Raw genomic sequence first — 12,260 nt, forward strand, 5'->3', positions numbered from 1 at the left:
CAGCACTTTGGGAGGCCGAGGCAGGTGGATCACGAGGTCAAGAGATCGAGACCATCCTGGCCAACATGGTGAAACCCCGTCTCTACTAAAACTACAAAAAATTAGCTGGGCATGGTGGCGCGTGCCTGTAATCCCAGCTACTCGGGAGGTTGAGGCAGGAGAATTGCCTGAACCCAGGAGGCGGAGGTTGCGGTGAGCCGAGATCGCGCCATTGCACTCCAGCCTGGGTAACAAGAGCGAAATTCCGTCCCAAAAAAAAAAAAAAGAAATCAGAAAAAGATGCACCTTCCTCAAAACACTTGTGTACCCCCAATCAGGAAAGTCCCTTCATAAGCAGGCGACCTTACTCCATCTACATGAATGGTGTCTCTTTTTCTTTTTTTTAACGACCAAGCCTCAATTATAGGTAGACCAGGAAATGGTGTCTCTTAAACAGTGTGTAACCTGCATAGCTGTATCCAGTGACCCTAACAACCCTGAAGCTCCACCCCACTCCCAGACCACCTTCCCAGCACTCACCGGGAGTGCCATTGCTGTTGGCACTGGGGAGCCCCGGAAGAGGGGGTGGCGCTGGAACTGCAGCCGCGGCGGCCAAGGGTGGCCCCTCTGGGGTGGAGGTGTCCTTTGGCCCAGCAAGTGGGGGGTCATCCAGGGCAGAGATGGCCGAGGAGATGCTCTCCTGCAGGTCTCGGTTCTTGGCCACAGAGTCTTCCTCGTCCGAGGAGAAGGAAGGCAGTGTCTCAAGGTTCCGCTTCAGCTCCTCATCTAGCCGCTTGCAGGGTGAAGGGCAGCCCAGCCCAAGTCCCTCACTCTCCGCAGCCTCCAGGGCGCCCCCAAGCCCAAAGGCTCCTGAAGGTGGGGGGTGTGGCACAGCGGGGGTGGCAGGGGGCTGGGGCTGCAGGCCTCGGGCTGGCACAGAGGGTGGCACACTCTTGGGAGGGCTGAGCGGAGGCGTCAGGCCCGCCTGATAGAGTGGTGGGTGGCGCTTGCCTGACTTGAGGAAGTCCAAGAAGGAGGCCATGAAACCCGACTTCATCTCCGGCTGTTTCTCCTCCACCTCCTTGATCTTGGCCTCGATCTTCTCCCGCGTCAGGCTGGAGTCCAGGCTGTTGTGGTCAGTGCCTGATATGGCATCACCCGATGAGGCTCCCAGACCCTCGCCGGCCTTGGGCACAGACAGCTTGATCTAGACATGGGAGTGGCGGGCCGTGAGGGCCCAGGAGTCTGCGCCCCCAGTCCCATCCTCCCTCAGCCACAGAAGTCCAGATTTACAGGTGCTGAACCTGTGAATTTATTTATCTAATTTTTTTGAGACAGAGTCTTGCTCTGTCACCCAGGCTGGAGTGCAATGTCGCGATCTCAGCTCACTGCAACCTCTGCATCTGGGTTCAAGAGATTCTCCTGCCTCAGACTCCCAAATAGTTGGGATTATAGGCATGCACCACCATGCCTGGATAATTTTGTATTTTTAGTAGAGACAGGGTTTCACCATGTTGGCCAGGCTGGTCTTGAACTCCTGACCTCAGGTGATCCACCCACCTCAGCCTCCCAAAGTGCTGGGATTACAGGCATGAGCCACTGCGTCTGGCCCAGACTGTAAATTTCTAGAATTCAAACCTGCAGACTCCTTCTCTTACATACTAGAAGGATAAGACTGGAGTTTCTCCCTCAAAAGACCCAGAACTTAGACTCACTGAGCTCTTCGCTTCCAGCCCACTTCATGACCCAGGAATGTAGAACCCCTGAATCCCCGAACTTTGAGATATGGAAGTGAAAAGCAGGCAGCCTGGGTGAGGCAGCTTGTACCCATAATCCCAGCATTCTGGGAGGCCAAGGCGGGCGGATCACTTGAGGTCAGAGTTTGAGACCAGCCTGATCAATGTAGTAAAACCTCATCTCTGTTAAAAATACAAAAAAAAAAAAAAAAAGTAGCTGAGCCTGGTGGTGGGCACCTGTAATCCCAGCCACTTAAGAGGCCGAGGCAGGAGAATCTCTTGAACCCAGGAGGCAGAGATAGCAGTGAGCCAAGATCATGTCACTGCACTCCAGCCTGGGCAACAGAAACTCTGACTCAAAAAAAAAAAAAAAAAAAAAAAAAAGCAGGTAAAAGAATAAGTCCCAACCTTCTGCCTCATTCTAAACCCAGAATGTCCTTTATTTCTTTTTCTTGTTTGTTTGTTTTTTTCTGGGACAGAGTTTCGCTCTTGTTGCCCAGTGCGGTGGTGTGATCTCAGCTCACTGCAACCTCCGCCTTCTGGGTTCAAGTGATTCTCCTGCCTCAGCCTCCCAAAGTGCTGGGATTACAGGCATGAACCACAGTGGCCAGCTCAGACCCAGAATTTCAATTCTTAGATCTGTCAGAGGGACCCTGAAATTCCTCAGACTCACTTCCTCACAGATTATAGCAATATAAACCTTACCCCGCCTGCCCCCAAAATGCCAAGGTGTGGCCCTAATCCCTTTAAGATTCAAACACCCGGCCCAGCCCCTCCTCCCTTATCCCCTACAAGACCCCATCCCCCTCACCTTAAGTGGCTTCAGGGGCTCCAACCGGGTGCCCCCCACCTCCTCAGCCTTCCTACCCCGGCCTCGGCCCCGTCCGCGGGGTTTCTTGGCGCCATCGGCGGGTGTGGAGGCCGAGGCGGGCCCCGCAGTGGTGGGGACCTCCAGCGGGCGGATCCGGGGCCTCCCGCGGGGCCGGGGCGGCCCATCGCGCTTCGCCTTGGTGGGCTTGCGGCCACGGCGCCGGGGGCCATCGGGTCCCGGGTTGGGTGGGCAGAAGTCGATGTCCCCCAGCGGGGAGAGGGCCGGGCGGGAACGGCAGCTGGAGACCAGGTCGGGCAGGCGCCGGGGGTTGAGGCGGATGTCGGCGGGCACGTCGGCCTTGTCCTCGTCGGCCTCGAACTCGTACTCCTGGGCGTACAGCTTCTTGGGGGTCTGGAAGGGCGGGTCGCGGCGCCGCAGCAGGTGGAAGGAGGACGTCTTGAGCAGCTTCTTTGGCTTGGTAGAGCAGAAGATGGGCGAGGTGAGGCCGCCCTTGGGCTCGGAGGCTGGCGGCGGAGGCGGGGGCGGGGGCGGCGGGGGCGGGGGCGCCGCCTGGTGGGGCCCGCTCTGGATCAGGCCCAGCGGCTCGGCGTTGACTGTGGAGGGCAGCTCGGGGGGCTTGTTGGGGTCCAGGCCCAGGCCCGGCGTCTCGGGCCCAGCTCCGGACGCCCGGCCAGGACAGTAGGATCCATAGGGATCATAGGCAGGGGGGCCCGTGGGGGGGCCAGCGCCCGCCTTGGGGTCTCCCTCGTCCTCCGGCGGCCCGGCCTTGCCGTAGTCATCCGCGGCCCCTCCACCGAACATCTCCTCCATGGTGGGGAAGAAGCTGCGCTCCTCGTCTTGGAGCAAAGAGTCAGGGAAGCAGATGGAGGTGAGTGGCACGAAGCGGGGCGCCTTGGTGCCTTGCGGGCTGGGGCTGCGGTAGGCGCCTGCGGGATCCTTGCCCTCCGAGTTAGGCGGGCCCACGCCGGTGTCACCAGGCGCTGGGGGCAGCGGCTCCAAAGCCCCGAGCAATTCCTGCATGGCGCCTGGCGGTTCCAGGCTCTCGTCGGGTCGCAGGCGGGGGCTGGGGGCCGCGGGCTCCAGGCCGTGGCTCCGGAGGTGGGCCTCAAGCTGCAGGGGCATAGGTGGCGGAGGCGGGGGTGGCGGGGGTGGCGGCTGGGGTGCCCCATCGCGGGTGGCTGGCTCAAGGAGGTGGACGCCGACTTTGGAGGCGCTGGGAGAGGGGCTGGGGGCGTGGCTGAGAACCGAGGGGAGCAGCTGGGGGGGAGGCGGAGGCAGCACCAGTGGGAGGTCAGGGCCCCCGGCCTCCAGGAGGAGGCCATGGGGAGTGGGCTGGGTGGACTGGGCCGTGGGAGGTGGGGGTGGAGGGCTCTTCTGCAAGAAGGCGCCCAGCTCCTTGGCACCTGCCCCGTAGTGGACAACAGAGGTGGCCAGCCCCTCAGGGGTCTCGCCGCCCCGCTCTGGCCCTTTTTTCTTCTCCTTTAGCCTCCCCAGGCCCAGCTCCAGTGCCGCAGTGGCACCCTCATCCAGGCTGGCACTAGTGCGGATGACGCTCTGCAGGTGGTACCTCTGGGGGTCTTCCTTGGCCAACTCATAGGGTGTACCCGGCGGTCCCCCAGCCCCACCACTCCCCCCAAGTCCCTTAGAGGCATCCGCTGCCCCATCCTCGCCCACCAAGCCGTCCGCCCCTGAGGTCCGAGGAGGGCTGGGAGCCTGCAAGAGGTGCTGGATGAGGAACTCCTCATCCTCTGTGCGCTCTGCGGGAGGCCCACCTGGGTCCGCCAGCAGCTCTGTGCCATCCCCCTTGCCCTTGTAGCCACCTGCTCCAGCTGCATAGCTGCCAGCTCCAGGAGGTGCCAGGAAAGGGGCTGAGGCCAAGACTGAGCTCAGGTATTTGCCCGGGGCCCCTGGAGAGCCGACGCCAGGTGGGCGACCGGTGGCAGGCGGTGACTGGAGTGGACGAATGATGTGAGATGGGCTGGCCTCGCCACCACCTCCCAAGGAACTGGGTCCCCAGCCACCCCCATGGCCCGAGAGCGCGGGGGAATGGCCGGTACTGTAGCTGAGTGAGGGGCTGGCTGTGGGCATCCCCTGGGAGTGGGCAGCTGGCCCTGGGTATGGCTCGCCCTGCACCCCATACAGTTGCCCCTGCAGCTGGTCCGGGGAGTAGCTCTGACATGTGGCCAGGCCAGGAGGAGGGGGGCCACTGGGGGGCTGTGGGGGGCCCCCTGAGTAGCTGGGGCCTTTGCTCAAGTCCTGTGCCTGCCCCCCTCCAAACCCTTGACCATAGGCCTGGGGTCCCAGAAGCCCTTGGGGCTGACCAGGGGAATAGGCCTGGCCCCCTGCCCCTCCAGCCCCAGAGGCCTTCCCAGTGGCATAGGCGGCTGCTGGCCCACCCAGGCTCTGGCATTTGGGGGTGGCGGTCGAACGGGGTGGGGGGGGCCTGGTGGCACCCCCGGCAGCTGCTCCATAACCACCTTTGCCTGTCTTGTACCCAGGCGACTGAATGATGGGGCGGTAACCTCCACCACCACCTCCAGCCCCACCGCCCCCTGCCGCCTCAGGGCCCGTAGCCCGGCCTGATGCCCCTGCCGTGGCTCCGCTGGGACCAGCCTTACTAGGCTCCCCAGCACCCGGAGAGGGCTCCCCACCGCCCAGGGGGCTGCAGGCCAAGTTGGCCCGGTGGCCCATGGAGGGGTAGCTGCCTCCACAGCTCAGGTAGTGCTGGAGGGCATGGGCTGGTGGCGGGGGCGGTGGGGGCTGGGCACTGGCCGGCCGCTGGTAGTGCTTGATGACCGTGTCCTGGCGGGGCAGGGCCCGCTCAGGCGGCGGGGGGCCTGGGGCAGCACCCGAGAAGTTGTAGAGCTGTGGGGAGGACTGCTCGGCCGCGGCGGCAGCGGAAGAGGAAGCCAGCAGGTTGAACTGAGTTGGGAGGTGGCGAGGAGGTGGCGGGTCTGGGGGACCAGGTCGGTAAGGGGGGGTCTGGGCTGGACCGAGACCAGCTGGCCCCAAGACACCGCCCCCTGCCAGGCGCTCAAAGCCCAACGAAGAGGGCACCGTGGGTGCCTGCGAGGGCTTCAGGTGCAGCACGTCATGGGGGGACAGGAGCCCGTTGGCTGGAGGGCTGAATGGGGGGTCCTGGAGGCTGAGGGACGAGGGCACTGGGAAGGGGCGGCTGCCGAAGGAAGCCGGGTGTTGGTAAGCCGACAGGGCGGAGGAGGACGGAAAGGTGCTGGAACCCGGCAGGGCGCCCGAGATGAAGAGCTCCGTGGGGCCTGGCGTGTGCATGGCTGGAGATGAGGAAGACGGAGGGTGAGAGAGGACAGCAAGCCAGCCCCACCCTGGCCCTGCAGGGCCGGCGCTGGGCTTACCTGTTTGCCAGGAAGGACTGCGGAACTGGGAGAGGAGAGAGGAGGCGGAGGGGCCAGGCTGGGGGCCCCGGGATTCCAGGGCCGAGATGAGGTTCATGACGGAGGCGTCGGGCCCTGCTGAGCCCGCGTGGTGGAGGCCAGTGTCGAAGAGTCCAGAGAGGCCTGGCCGGGGACAGGGGGTAGAGTCAGCCAGGTGGGAATGCGTAGGGCAAGGTCAAGAGAGAAATGGAAGAGGCCAAAGGCAAGGTGGATCAGAAAAAGGAGGGGAGGGGAGAGAAAAGGGCAAATTCAAAGAGGAGAAAATGGACAGAACCAAGCTAATGAGACAGGAATGAGGGGAGGGAAGGGGGAAAGGTGAGACAGCAAAGCAGGACAGCAGGCAATCCAGTCATAAGCGCAGGGGGTCCAGGTAGGAAATGGTAGACAAAAGCGTAAAAAATCTAGAAGTGAAAGAGCCAGCGGCAAAAGGGCAGAGTCCTCAGTAAGGACAGGAGGGAGACCAAATTTGTGTATTTCCAGCAAGTTAGAGCAAAGGACGGTACGACTGGAGTCTCAGAAAGACCAGAGGACGAATCAAAAGGGATTGCACCACGTGGGAAGATTCGGAGAAAAAGATGGGAAGACAAAAAGGGAAGGAGCCAATCAGGAGGGTCGAGGGTCAAACTGGACAGCATCACGTCATTGCCGGTACCCCGAGGAAGCGGGAACCAATCAGAAACCTTGGAGGCAAAGACAAGGGGGTAAAATAAGGCAATGGGGCAAAATAAAAAAAAAAAGAGGGCGGGCCAGATAATTGGAGCCAATCAGGAAGAAAGAGAATCAGGAAGAAAGAATTCAGAGTTGCAAGGAGCCAAAAGAATAGGGCAAACCCAGAGGGAAAGAATTGGGGTGGGCTGCAGAGAGGCGGAAAAGCCTGGAAGAGAAGGTGGGATTTGGGGGCTGATGGGACGGGGCCAATTGGAGCGAAAGGGGCGGGACGAGGCAGGGGCGGACGAATCCGGGGAGAAATGAAGCAGGGACCAGCAGCCTCAAAGGCAACCAATCAGAGGAGACACAGCAAGGGGCGGGCCACGGCAGGGGCCACGTCCAATTAGGAGGGGCGGAACTTTCAACAGCCAATCAGCTGCCTCGGGAGGAGGGTTAGCCCAAAAGGGGCGGGATGGGGGCCGTACCTGCCGGGTGGTGGTTGGTGGCATAGCTTTGCAGTGGGTGGGGGGCCGCGTAGGCCTGGCGGTGTAAGATGTCCGTCTCGGGGTGCGAGGTCCTGGAGCTGCCATAAACCAAGCTGGGGGGAAAGGGTAGACGTCAGGGGGGTTCTCCCAAGCTGCCTTCTCAGAAGAGAGCTCAGGAAAACCCCCGGGGAGTTGGGGGGACACTTCCAGCTGACTGGGGTGGGGGGTGTTAAGCTAAGGAACCTTAGGCCTTAAAGGGGAGAATCGGGGTGCCCAACTAAAGAGCCACAGAAATGGCCCCCACTCCAGACCCCGGATAGTCACGTTTACAAACAGGCATGCTTAGAGACGACACTAACACACAGAAGAGGGTCCAAGGCAGAGAAAGTGTCTTGAGCTGCAAATGTGAGCCCCCCGCCATCGACCCCACCGACCACCCACCCCAGCCCCCGTGCTGGCGACACAGGCCGTAGGGCCAACCCCAGAGTTGCACATGGACGCCCCCTGTTCTGTAGACACATGGGAACACAGGCCTTGAACTCCATGAGGTGCAAAACAAGTTGGGAGCAGAACGCAGATCGGTCCCCAAGCAGCAGCGGTGGCGGGGTGGAGAGAAGAGGGAATAAGACCCGGGGAAAGTACCAGGTACAAGTGTGAACAAGAACACCGTCCATCCCCGGGGGTTGAGGTTCAAATGCCTGGGCCCGTGCAATGCCAGGTATGTGTGCAAACGGGTATCCAACTCACCCGTGGGGAAGAAAAGATATAGACGGAGGAGTCCCACACGGAAAATCCTGACATACTTGGGGTTATGACCTGATGGGAAACCCAGGTGTGTTGGGGGGGAGGTGCTCAGAGTCAGGTGAACTGTGAAGTGTGAGGGCGCCACACCAAGAAGCAGCAGGAAAGGGGCAGATTCACAGGTGAACACGCTGCCAGCCCCGCACGCACAGGGCCCACGCTCATACACACAAACACACGGGAAACACGCGACTCTTCCTAGGCAACGGCCCCAATCCGTGGCCGGACTCAAGAGGGCAAACCCTCCACTCCTTGCCATCAACTAGGATTCTCTGCCTTTGGGGGTGGAGGCATTAAAGGGGGCGTGTCCCAGATGCCGGACCCCCCCTTACACACACAACCCCAGCTTAGGAAGGGGGCGGGGCCCCGTGCCCACTCTGCGCGCGGAATTTCTTGGGGGGGCGCCTATCGGCGCGGCCTCGCACAGTCCTGGAACAATAGGACCTGAGAGGGGGTTCGCGCCCCCCAAATCTGCGTTCTAATTCTTCTCTTCTTCCCACCTTTGCAAGAGCAGTGCCTGGGGCGCGGGGGGGAGGGGTCACCAAGCCGGGAATCCAAGGATGGGGGGAAGTCCAGGCCTTGCTTCGCCAGTCCCTCCCACCTTCCCAAGGCCTTCCCGTCCGAAATTGTTTTGCACCCCCATTTTCCCGCTGCAATTCTCCCTTTGCATGCTGGAGCTGGCTTTGGCGGAGTTTGCAATTTGCAAACTGGGGCGGCGGCGTTGTTACAAACCAAGGAAGGCCGCTCCCTTGCAAGCCGGAGGGGAGTTTGCGATGCACGCGTCGCCGGGCGGGCCCGGCCCGGCCCGGCTGGGCTCCCACCCCTTGGCCCCTTTCTCCAGGCCACCCTCAGCTCCTTACCTAGCTTTCGCTGACCTCTCGTAACTCCATCCCGCCCCGGCGCCGAGCGGGTCCCCGAAGCCGGCGCTGGGGTAGTTCCTGTCCATGAATTGGCCGCGGTGGAAATTGGGGGGAGGGGGAGGGAGGGAGGGAGGGAGGGAGGGGGCGCGCGCGCGCTCTCCTCCGCCGCCGCTCCCTCCGCTGCTGGTTTTTTTTCCCCCCTTTTCTCTCTCTCTTTTTTTCTTTGCAGCCGCGGAAGGCCCGGGAAGGCCCCGGGCGGGGGAGGGAGGGGGCAGGGGCGGAGGGGCGGGCAAGGGAGGGGGTGCAGTCGCTGAGCCAAGGAAGGGGGAAGGGGGGTTCCCCCTAGAGGAGGGAAGGGGGGAGGAGGGACCCCGCTGTCTCCGCCTTTGCCCCGGCGCTTGCGAGAGAAAAGGGGGGGCCCGCGCTTGGGAGGGGGCGTCCCGGGCGGCCCCGGGGTGGGTGCAGGCGATGGGTGCTCGCTCTCTCGCCGCCGCCGCCGCCGCCTCCTCCTCCTCTGCGCTCACGGTGCAGCCATCTTTGCACAAGGCGGCTGGGGGAGGGGGAAGGGGAGGGGGGGCGGGCGGCGGGGTGTCTGGCTGCGCTCCGCTTCCTCCCACAATCCCGTGCAAATGCAAAAAAAAAAAAAAGAGAGACAGAGAGAGAGAGTGAGCGGGGCCTGCGGGTGTAGGGCGCGTTTGCACAGAAAACCAGTTCTAATGCGCCCGAGATCGCGATTCATGTCATTAGATTTTTTTTTTTTGCATTGTTTCTGCTTTATTTGGTCTCCTTTCCGAAGGGTTTTTATTTAGGGGAACAGCTCAACTCCAGCTCCTTAGGTGTAGTGCGAGCCTGCCCGCACCGAGTACACTTGCGAATGTGCCCCCCACTCTTTCCCTGGGTTACGAAGCGCCCCTGTACCACACGGGGAGTGCACGAAGACACGCGTGTGCCCAGGCAGGGATCTGCGTGTGCGTACCCTGTGGCACTGGAGGGGATGGACAGGTCATCTGCTCACACATAAGACGGCACAGCCGGGACTTCGCTCCTGGGTACGAGTTTCCCCGTGCGTCTGTCTACCACGGGGGCAGGGTTTGACCGGTGCCCTCACGGTCAGGAGAGTGTGGGGGCCCGTGAGGGACCAGGACACAGGAACATGTTGCCGAGAACATATGTATATCCATACGCGGCGGCAACGCGTGTGCCAGGGCAGGCCTCGGGCCGGAAGACCCCTATTCCCACTATCCCTCCCTCCAAGTCCAGTTTCGGCGTCTACGAGGCCTAGCGGCTTCCGGAATCCGGTGTGAATCAGGGTCGCGGTTCGGAGAGCCGGGTCTGAAAGCAGCTCTTCAGTGAGGCCTCCTGAGGCTGCAAGAGGAGAGGCACACTAGGGAGTCAAAGATCCTGCTGATTTTTCCCCCCTCAACCGGGACCACTCCGACCGCCCTTGGCGTCTCAGCCAATCCCGAACCCTCTGGGCACAGACCCCACCCTCCTATACTGCTCCACACATACAACGCTGGGCCACGCCCCTAGACTATTGCATGGGGCTCCGCCCCAAGCCCCAAGCCCCGCCCTAGATAAGGCCCAAATTTCAAGTCCCGCCCCTGAGCCCAGGTTCCACCTCCAACCGTGCACAACCCTCTGCGCCCCGCCCCCGGGCAGAAGCCACGCCCCATACCTGCTGTAGGGGGGTGGAGGTGCGTCGTGTACCCCAGAGGCTGCCAGCGCCTGCTCATAGGTGGGGAGGCCTGGGGGTGGGGGTGGAGGCACCGGCGTTGGTGGGCCCAGAGGGCTCAAAGGACTCAGAGGGCTGATGAGCCCGGCCCTGGGGACAGCGAAAGTGCAGTTAGCAGAGGCAACTTACAAGATACCTAGACTTGGGAGAAAAAGAGGGGATCTAGAAGACAGAGACTGTGAGGCTGGCGTTGGGACAGAGCTGGAAGCGAGGTGGACCTGAGAAAAGGAGGGTCACCTTCAGCCTAGCCCTACACACAGAAAAGCACCTCAAATGACAGGCAGCTGAACACAGGCAGACACAGAAATCAGCAACCAAAGAGACACACTCTTATTCAGACACACTCATGTGCACAAGATACAGGCAGAGCAATGGAGAAAAAGACAGCCCTGCCGAGTGCATGGTGCACACCTGTAGCTCTAGGTCCTCAGGAGGCTGAGGTGGGAGGATTTATTGAGCCCAGGAAATTGAGGCTGCAGTGAGCTGTGAATGGGCCACTGCACTCCAGCCTGGGCAACAGAGTGAGACCTTGTCTCAAAAAAAGAAAAAAAAAAAAAAAAAACCAGGCTTGGTGTCTCACACCTGTAATCCCAGCACTTTGGGAGGCCGAGATTAGCTGAGGTCAGGAGTTTGAGGCCAGCCTGACCAACATGGAGAAATCCCATCTCTACTAAAAATATAAAATTAGGTGGGTGTGGTGGCACACATCTGTAATCCCAGCTACTCGGGAGGCTAAGGTAGGAGAATCACTTGAATCCGGGAGGCAAAGGTTGCAGTGAACAGAGATCATGCCATTATATTTCAGCCAGGGCCACAAGAATGAAACCCCTTCTCAAAAAAAAAAAAAAAAAAAAAGCCCTTCAGAGAGGCAGGCCAACACACACAGTAACAGACAGAACTCAGCCCATCCATATAGACAGGAACACAACACAGACGCACTCCTCATCAATTTCCCACCCCCACTCAGGTGCTGCACTTGTCACCACTGAAGCCAACATTTCACAGACGCCCAGAGACCACAGGCTGCATGGTCACAGCCCACCAGATACAACATCCAGAGTGGTAATCCCACGGATACTGGTAATCCCAGTACCACAAAGACAGGCCGGCAGCAAAAGCGGATAAAGATCCTACTGCAGTCTACACAGACAGAATGACAGACAGATGCCAAAACCAGACACAAGCCAGCTCACAGACTCACTCTCCAAATAACTGTGCCCTCAGTCGTTCCTCAGTGCCCACCTGACCCCAATCCTTAGCACATCTCTTTAGGTCGACTCTTCCTCCCTCCCCTACTCTCCACCGCCACCCCCTCCTCACTGAAGCCCCCTTACTCTTGGGGACAGGGCTGGTGGCCTCGGCGTCGTCGCCAATGCAGATACCAAAAGGCTCCCAGGCCAGCAAGGACAATGACCAGGATGCCACATGTCAGCCCCACAGCCAGGCCTGCCACATCCACTCGTCCACGCCCTGCAGGGAAGCAGGGAAGGGGAGCCACTGTCTCTGGAACTGTCACCCCCCCCAACATCAAAATTCCTTCCCACTGAGGTAATAGAAGGGACCATGGATCAGGCAGAGCTGGGGTCCCTTCCTAGCCCTGTGACCTCAGGCAATTCACCTCATTCCTTTCTCTGAGCCTCCACTGCCAGTTCTGTAAAATGGGAACCATAAAGCTGGGCGCAGTGGCTCATGCCTGTAATCCCAGCTCTTTGGGAGGCTGAGGCAGACAGATCACAAGGTCAAGAGTTCAAGATCAGCCTGACCAACATAGTGA

At 60.7% G+C, this 12,260-nt stretch overlaps 2 protein-coding genes across 4 annotated transcripts in view; both read right to left on the reverse strand.

Annotated features, from left to right (window-relative positions):
• PRR12 (proline rich 12) overlaps positions 1-9,308 on the reverse strand; it is a 39,602-nt gene extending 30,294 nt beyond the window's left edge. The window contains exons 1-5 of the mRNA XM_032264659.1: positions 8,752-9,308; positions 7,091-7,203; positions 5,919-6,080; positions 2,527-5,837; positions 520-1,186 (exon numbers count right to left, since the gene is read on the reverse strand). Coding sequence (XP_032120550.1) covers positions 520-1,186; positions 2,527-5,837; positions 5,919-6,080; positions 7,091-7,203; positions 8,752-8,837 — 4,339 coding nt within the window. The 5' untranslated portion in view covers positions 8,838-9,308. The remainder of the gene's footprint in view (positions 1-519; positions 1,187-2,526; positions 5,838-5,918; positions 6,081-7,090; positions 7,204-8,751) is intronic.
• A 169-nt stretch (positions 9,309-9,477) lies between these two features.
• PRRG2 (proline rich and Gla domain 2) overlaps positions 9,478-12,260 on the reverse strand; it is an 8,940-nt gene continuing 6,157 nt past the window's right edge. For 2 of the 3 annotated variants that reach the window (XM_032264605.1, XM_032264606.1), the window contains 3 exons: positions 11,821-11,956; positions 10,430-10,576; positions 9,478-10,116 (listed from right to left, as the gene is read on the reverse strand). In XM_032264605.1, coding sequence (XP_032120496.1) covers positions 10,098-10,116; positions 10,430-10,576; positions 11,821-11,956 — 302 coding nt within the window. In that variant the 3' untranslated portion in view covers positions 9,478-10,097. The remainder of the gene's footprint in view (positions 10,117-10,429; positions 10,577-11,820; positions 11,957-12,260) is intronic. The other variant, XM_032264604.1, reaches the window with a different exon arrangement.

Source organism: Sapajus apella, unplaced genomic scaffold, assembly GCF_009761245.1.
Source record: "Sapajus apella isolate SASKATOON/1434 unplaced genomic scaffold, GSC_monkey_1.0 scaffold144, whole genome shotgun sequence".
NCBI classification, from domain to species: domain Eukaryota; kingdom Metazoa; phylum Chordata; class Mammalia; order Primates; family Cebidae; genus Sapajus; species Sapajus apella.